The 8,220-nt window shown below is 34.8% G+C and overlaps 2 protein-coding genes across 4 annotated transcripts; one reads left to right on the top strand and one right to left on the bottom strand.

Annotated features, from left to right (window-relative positions):
- Positions 1-316: 316 nt before the first annotated feature.
- On the bottom strand, positions 317-6,597 carry LOC124182244 (transcription factor E2F4-like). Of its 3 annotated transcripts, XM_046569213.1 has the most exons (8): positions 6,314-6,450; positions 5,784-5,893; positions 5,065-5,366; positions 3,441-3,711; positions 3,131-3,354; positions 2,674-2,783; positions 2,526-2,573; positions 317-1,491 (listed from the first exon to the last, which is right to left on the bottom strand). In XM_046569213.1, exons 3-8 carry the CDS (start codon positions 5,148-5,150, stop codon positions 1,382-1,384), a joined length of 849 nt encoding a protein of 282 aa, XP_046425169.1. In that variant the 5' UTR covers positions 5,151-5,366; positions 5,784-5,893; positions 6,314-6,450; the 3' UTR covers positions 317-1,381. The 3 variants fall into 3 exon arrangements, with proteins under 3 accessions (XP_046425169.1, XP_046425167.1, XP_046425168.1); XM_046569211.1 differs by lacking the exon at positions 5,065-5,366 and having other exon boundaries at positions 6,331-6,597; XM_046569212.1 differs by lacking the exons at positions 5,065-5,366; positions 6,314-6,450 and adding an exon at positions 6,144-6,283.
- Positions 6,598-6,796: 199 nt separating this feature from the next.
- On the top strand, positions 6,797-8,095 carry LOC124182247. Its single transcript, XM_046569216.1, has 3 exons — positions 6,797-7,033; positions 7,225-7,393; positions 7,563-8,095. The coding sequence occupies exons 2-3, from the start codon at positions 7,359-7,361 to the stop codon at positions 7,963-7,965; spliced, it is 438 nt and encodes a 145-aa protein (XP_046425172.1). The 5' UTR covers positions 6,797-7,033; positions 7,225-7,358; the 3' UTR covers positions 7,966-8,095.
- Positions 8,096-8,220: the final 125 nt, after the last annotated feature.

Below are 8,220 nucleotides of genomic sequence, written 5' to 3'. Positions count from 1 at the left end.
ATCAAGAATAAGAATTGGATACAACAATGATCGAGAAACACTGCTATAATGAATTCTAGAATACAGAAATTCGAGTTTTCCAGTAATCATGCACCTGTAATAAACAGAATTGTACTACCTCATTATTTTGTCTGTAAGCCATTCGCAAAATAATAGCAATAATGAATTCGTTAGAGGTATGATTCTTGAAAAAATCTCTTACAAGTTTGAAGCACAGATTGACCTTGCTTTCAATAATACGTCGCAAATATAGGATATAAGGTGTGTTGTTACAAGGATAGGAAGAAAATAATTTTATGGTCCGACTGATCTAAAATCTGGTCATATTTCGAAGTTTATTTTATAAAAAGACATTTTATTTTCGTTTTGTCTTACACTCTATTTGTATAATAGATAAAACAGCAACACAATGTTGTTTCGTACATCTGTATGCACCTTATATGATCTCGTTAGCACATACACATTGTATGCAGACCCGAGTAGTCGATTCTGACCCTTTCAGTTCAGTGGGTGAGAAATACGGCTGGCTCTGGCAGCGCCTCATCGAACTGGCGCGGCATCTGTTGTTCAATGTGCGCGTATGTTAGACACCAGTGCAGCCAACCCTATTTCCAACCTACTAAAATTAGGCAGCAGTAAGGCAGAATCGACTTTACTCAGGTGTACATGAGCTAGTTAGCAAATTTAACAGGTAAAAACTCGAAAATGTATATAAGACAGACAGGTATACCTTTTTGTCGTCATCGTTACACAGGGGGTTGTTTTCTCTTATAAAATACTTAAAAATTTCATAACATAGCCTTCCTAGATTTCGTAAACTAAATCAATGGCGCTAACAAAGTGTGTCACGTTATTCATGAACCCAGGCATTGCTATACAAATTGTGAAGATGCGATATTAGGTAATACTTTACCTAGCATCCCAGGTTAAAGGATGCTAATCACTAATCCTTACTAACATAAGACACGTGGAATTCTTGTGAGTGTAGCCAAGCAAACATTACAGCGTGTGAATCTATTGCCTAAAAATAGACATCGCTAACTGGCAGTTATTTTCACGTATGTAATACGCCAAAAAAGGTACTTCACAATATAGCCATTTAATTAAGGTATCAGAGCCAATAATTTTGCATTGGCCCGCAATTTTCATTACTCAATTATACATATTACCTACGTGATTTTATATGTATATATGTATATATATATTATATACATGTATATCAATACAGGTTGGTCGACAATGATCTAGTGTGATTACGGGTATGACGCATTATTGTCAAAACCAATTCACATCAATTTATTCATCAGGCGTAAGAACACCTGAAAATTGAACTTCACGATACCGCAGAGCCATAAACTATTTTTTTTTTAATGTATTGCCGTCAGTTTGCAACTATGTCAAACAAGTCACAGAGTCCTTCGTTTTCACTAAGATGAAAATGATAGTCCTTCTCTCCCGGTGGTGGACTGAGTCTCACCAAAGGTCCGCAAACTGTAAAAATATATGTATACAAAAACTTTAACATGAAGTTGGATATTGTAATTGATGTTTTCAACTTGAAAAAAACTCAATAACTGATGTTTCGATGTTTCGAAATCTTGACACGAAAATGAAGAGAAGTAATCATTTTTATACGCGAGTTATGCCACGTTTGACGAAAAAAATGTAATATCCATATTTTCTATGTTAAGACATAATATTAAATTTCAAATTTGATACCCACATTTACCTTCTAGTGTGAAAAATACAGGTATCGAACAGTGCATGAAATACCTTTCAAACTCATGCCATATAATTTTTTTTCAAACGGTAATTTGAAAACGAATTCTACATCGTGGTTTATACCAGTATGATCAATGTATATTTAGTAAATGAATACAATTTTTTTTTTCAAGATTTAAAAATTGGCAATCGACAAAGAAGAGCATGGTCGAAGAATTCAGATAATCAAGTTTACAGCAGATTGGTACTAAAAAGAAATTATATTATATTACTTCAAAACCCGATGCCTCTTTGTTTGTTCAATTATCTTAACTACTTTGATAGATATAGCTGCTAGAAAATAGCGTTTGAAATAAAATTGAAATTTGACGTATTACATAATCAAAAATACAGATACCAATTTTTGCAGTTAAACACCTCTCATTTGTTCATTGAAAGCATACACAAAAAAGTCTCAGGAAAATTAAAACTGTCAATCGATATTTTACTCGCAAAGTGTCCGGCTTGACATGAAATAACTCATACGAAATTTTCATTCCAATGCTCGCAAAATTGGTGAGTTTGCCTTTCTTTTGTAGATGCAAAAGCCAAAAGGAAGAATTATTTAACATATACTGACATCAGGTTTAATCATAAAATAAATATGGCTTATAATACTATGGGTTTCAGAAGATCTATAAATTACTTTATCGAAACAAAAACTTCATAAGCGACTTCGAGAATGGCAAATAAGAAGACATAATAAATCATTTACAGTTGTGTAGTAGATGTAGTAAAAATTAAAAACGACAATATAAACTTACAATCTGAATAAAACTCGTCCAGTAGGTCCAAATCTGTTCTGACAATGTCTAAGAAAAAACAAAAACAAATGAAAACACAAGTGATGAAATGAATAAAATTCAGGACATTTTAAACGATATGAATATTTTGTGTTTAAGTATATTTTACCTGACGTTGCTACATCGCTGAGTATAATTTTCGCTTCGAGTAATTCTGGATCCTCTTCCTCGTCTTCGTCTGATAATACAGGGTCTACTTTCCCAGCCCCTCTAGGTGGCCTGAACAGAAGCAAAATGGAATTAGTTTTAATTTGCATCTCAGGCAATTGATTTGCAAGAAACATTGTATTGAAGATTTCTCTTCAATTCCAGCTGATAAAAACCTACACAGGGAACAAGATTTGTGATCAATGAATAAAATTTCTATAGAGGATATTTGTAGGGTCTGATCCAATTGAACAAGCCTAGATTTACGACTTTCCATCCCCCAAATAAGACCCTCATCATTATTTTTCGCCTTTTGCAGGTCAGAAACGTGAACTCACCGGTTCTGATGCGAAAGCGGCGCAGTACCTTTCTTCAACTTATTTTTTTAATTAATAATACTTAAATGCCTTATGTTTTACCTTCCAACTTTTCTCTTTGGCTTGGATTCCTCCTTCTTATCATCTCCATCCTTTTCCCTCTTAGTACCTTTAGATTCTTCTCGAAGTCTGGCCTCAAGTACTTTGTTGTCATAACATTCAGCGAGCTCTGGCTGAATCATGTACACCTTAATTTCTTCCGATGCACTCTTCATGGATATCTCGTAATTAGGATTCTTAATTTCATCAAGATTCTCTTCTATTAACTGAATGTCAAAACAGAGGACCAACAGTTAAATTATAAATTTTACAGCCAAATTTACTACATTTTTTTCATTTCGCTCCTCTTTACCTTTGCAATATTTGGTACATTGAGTAATGTGTCCGGTGGAGCTTGAATACCCAACACAACTTCATTCTGAAACTTTTTCTTGACATCCTCATACGTGAGGTAAGCGTATCTCTTATTTGTTAAATCACATTCGATGTTCTTTACACTCTGTTGAATCCACTGGGTATGCGTGTCCAACAACTGTTCGTGTTCCTCTAGTTTCTTGATTTCATCCTTCAGTTCGGTCAGCTTTTCACCAACTTCTTGTGTGTTACACCCAGGTCCAGCACCTCTGATGATACGTTAAATTTTGTAATACCATAATCATTAATTCATCAGTGTAATGAATATTAGATGGTAAATTCGAAAAGAGCAATGGCCAATGAAAAAGGAGGTTCAGGGCAAAAATTAAATGCGGCATCATCATCAGCAACAAGTATTGAAGCATAACTACAAAATTCCTGTATACATTTAACTCTGAAGGGTTGGTAGATTTAGAGTTCTGTAAAAAAGGGATATTTCTTAAAAGTATTTTTCTATAAGCCTGATGAAGATATAGTAGAAACTCTAGTCTCGGTCCCAATTCGTTCGGATAATCGAACCGTGGGTTTTTTGGATTGAGATCACAAACAACACATTTTTACACAAAAACAGTACATACATATATATTAAAATTTGACATACATATTAACGTTGAAATATATATATGTGTGTGTGTGTGTGTGTGTATGTGTATGCATGTATTTTAAACACCTGAAAAAACTCGAATGCCTTTGTTTATATTTGTTTATGACATCGTCAATTTTATATTAACGAACGTCTGTAACGCGTTTTTGCATGCCCGCGATTCTCGCAAAGATACATTGTTGCTCACGGCGGTGGCAGCGAGCAACAATGTATCTTTCATGCCAATGTTCAAATAATTGAGGGTTCGGATGATCAAGGTTCTACTGTATTTCAATTTCATTTCTATTTTAAATGATAAGTCTTGAAGCTGTATGAATGCATGCATAACTTTTTTGAAGATTTATAAAAATAAGGTAAAAAAATGATGTTTCTAAAAAGTTAATGTTCCAATACTCTGACCTCAGGCAGCCAAACGATTCCATGATATCCAGATTCTTCAGAAAAAATTACACAAAAAATTGCCACTGAAAATTCATTGTTAAGAAGATGAGTGAACGAAGATTTGAAATAAATATACATGAGCCTTAACCACTAGCATTAACACTTGCAGAAGTTAGAGAAATTTAATTTCCAAATTATCATAAATTTATACCACGGTAAAACACGTTTCAATGAGAGTTTCTTATGCAACCTTTTGTGAAAAATCCGGAAATCAGGTTGCGTTGGTCGCGTGAGGATTCAAACCATTGAAATATTTATTCTTTGGGAGCATATTTTTTACGTAGTTTCCTTAGCTTTTTGATAAAATCAGGATTAACAAGAGGAATATACGGTTATTTTCACATAAAATAATTATATTGATGAAATTGAATAAAATTCCATGACTTCTTTCAAATTTTCGAAGCTTTCAATATTTTCTCTGAAATTTTGTATGACCAAATCTATTACCAAATAAAAATCTGGACGAAACAGCATAGGATTGGAACACCAAATAAAATTCACTGTATAAGACCAGTACCGAGGATCATTATCAAGCGGGAGGATCCAGTAAACTGAGGTAACTCCATGGCTTGCGTTAAGTGCCGTGATTATGAATCGATACATAATCAAGCAATTGGATGATGTGAAAAATCTTATCACTGGACGGGTTTGATGTTGATTGCGAAGATCTCTGATTGCAGTGTGTTAGAATCATCAAAATCTTAAATCAAACGGTCTCTCAAGCATGGTTTTTGAATTGTATCACATTCAAATATGTCACATTTCCTTACAGATTTTGGGTATGTGGTTTGGCACCGTCCCATTGAACCAGCCATTCTTCTGAAATTACTCTTTCATTTAATTAAACCACAATTGCAAGACCATCATTTCTATGTAAAGTAGAAATTTTCTGAACTTTACGACATGTTTAAACTTGGAAACTATTTGATATCTGTAGTACACTTTCATCGTAACACTTTTTGTTTTTGTTTATGTGTATCCAACAGCTTTTTCTATTACTTATAATTCGATCAATGATTTATAAATAATCATACTCTAGTCTGAAAATCAATAGCAACATTGATGTATTGAAGCAAACGGAAATTCGAGTGATATTAAACAAAACGAGCAAATGAACATTGAAAAATTAAAAGCCCGAAATTGAAATGTGCACATTGTTACAAATATGCAAGTAGCTTGTGCCGTGCCTTACCATTTGAGTGATAATGCAATGATATTTATCATGTCCAAACTTACTTCCATTGTATGCTATTCTTGCTTTTTTTCTCAATCAGCCCAATTCCCTCGAGTACATTAGTGATGTCGTATATCCGTCTCTTTTGTCGCACCTCCAGTATATCAGCGGCCTAAGGGAAAGTGTTGGCACAGATTAATGTATCAGTCTGGTAAAAGTTTGAACGGTTCATGTAATAACCATTGAATAATCACACGCAGTCAGAAATTTTATTCTCATAATATATAAATTCAAATTTCGAGTACTTTATCTATCATACAACAATAAAAATGTGTTACAGGTTAGGAAACTAACGAGATTAGTTTCTTCATTATGAACTCCGTATTTAACTGTGGTTAACTCCAAACCCTTATAAAATTTACCCGCATTGTAATTCATGAACTGGAACTCGTGATTTGCACATTGTCTGGCATTTTTGTCATGTTGTTTTTTTTCAAAATTCCCGCAAGAGGAACCACACCAGCAGAAAACGTACACATATATGCTCCTAATAAGTTAACCTAGATCTCGCGGTGACTTTTTGCTAGCTTACGTATCGACGCCGCTCACCACTTTCAGGTCCAATACTCCGTCTTTCGCCTTTTGTAACAAAGTTACAAACCGCGTCGTCAGCAAACCGAGTGACTTTTCGAACCTGCTCTGCTGATTGTCTGCCATTTTAAAAGGCCGTTGTCAAAATTTTCAAAACGAGACGCACTCCTCTTCGAAATTGCCGCACGCGATACGCCATCACCGACTGGCTGAACTCAAACTCGGGTTTAAATCATAGAGGGCGTCTTCTTGACCGAATCAACATAAACGTACATTTGCTGGAAACGGCCGCAGGACCGATTGGAGCCTATAGCACGGTTTACAATGTCCGTAACCGTAAACGTAACCGCTTCAGTAGAAAGTTAAAGGATATGAAAAACCGTACTATGGTTTACAACGCTGTCTGCTGGCGCTTAAGTATAATCCGCTTCAGTAGAATCTAGCCGAATTTGAACGTTCTACTGAAGCGTTTCTACGGACAGCCAATCAGAATGCAGATTACATCCGTCCATCTCCCCACCCCCAAGCACACAAAACGAAAGGAAAAATAAATCATTGAAGATACGACAGCAAGCAAAACAATGGAAAGCTGCGATATGAAATTAATTGGACTAGTTGAAAAAGCCCCGTGCTTATATGATAAAAGTAGCGGTGATTATAAAGATAGGGTAAAAAAAAAACTATACGTGGTTCCGTATTGCCCGGGAGTTGGATATTTCAAGTAAGTGTTTAAGGTTACTTCATTTTGTATGTTTATATATAAACATATATGTATAAAATTTATATATAAAACATTTTATAACAAATTTAACAAATCTTTCCCAAATTCATTGACGACAAACTACTATATTTCTTCATAATACGTTGTAAAAATATAAGATACAAGCTTAAAGTTATCTTGATATTTTGTAGCTGAGGATTGTGAGAAGAGGTGGACGTTGCTGCGTGAGCGTTTTTCACGGGAAAAGCGCTGTGCCAGAATTGGTCCACCATCGGGAGCTGCAGGCGGTGTTTCCGACCGGCAGCCATCAAGCTATTTCAAAGCGATGCAATTCCTCGACTTGCACGTCAAACCAAGAAAGTAAGTTTCATTTTTCGTCTGATAGCAAATTAAGATGGTTTTTATTTTGGAAACATAATTGTCTTTTTCTATCAAATTTATTGACCAAGGACAAAACGATGTTTCACAGCTGAAATTCGCTTTAATGATCATTGTTGAATGTCTGTTTTATACGTCGATTATTTTACAGGACAATTGGTAATATTCCACAATGCTCTTCCCAGAAGAAAACATTGTCTTCGGATGAAGAACCAGATATGGACCCGTCAGCGCATGAATGGGATGTGTATGAATTTCTAAATTCGAATGATGAAAATCAGTACAAAGAGGACTCTATCGGCATGATTATAACGGATGAAAATGGAAAGGAGAATCTACCGCCCAAGAAAAGGCGAACTGTCCCATTAACGAATCCTCCACAAGAAGGAAATGGAAAAAAAGTGACAAAAAACAACAATGAAGATCTGATCGAAACGGTGAAAGATACATTGAAAACCGTACAGCACTTTTTGAGCAACGACCAAGATACAAAATCTGATATAAATTGGAATTTTTGTATGATGTTGTACAGTCAAATGAAAAAATTATCATAGAAAAAAAATAAGACGGCACGGAGACGCATACTAGAGCTTATGGATGTAATCGAAAGCGACGATAGTGATTCTTGTATATTTAAAAAATCTTTCATGATCGTGATTTTGAATAAACTTGAATAGGTTATTGTATTGTCCTTTTTCTTTTCTGTCGAGTAGCATAGGATGAATCCACCAACGCCGTTTCCGTCTTTGTTTTTTTTTCTTTTCTTTATCGGAAAATATAACACTGTTACTAACCCTAAAGTTGCTACT

This window comes from Neodiprion fabricii, chromosome 5, assembly GCF_021155785.1.
Source record: "Neodiprion fabricii isolate iyNeoFabr1 chromosome 5, iyNeoFabr1.1, whole genome shotgun sequence".
Lineage (NCBI taxonomy): Eukaryota > Metazoa > Arthropoda > Insecta > Hymenoptera > Diprionidae > Neodiprion > Neodiprion fabricii.
The sequence above is the reverse complement of the archived record's forward strand: the minus strand, read 5'-3'. Positions and strand labels throughout refer to the sequence as shown.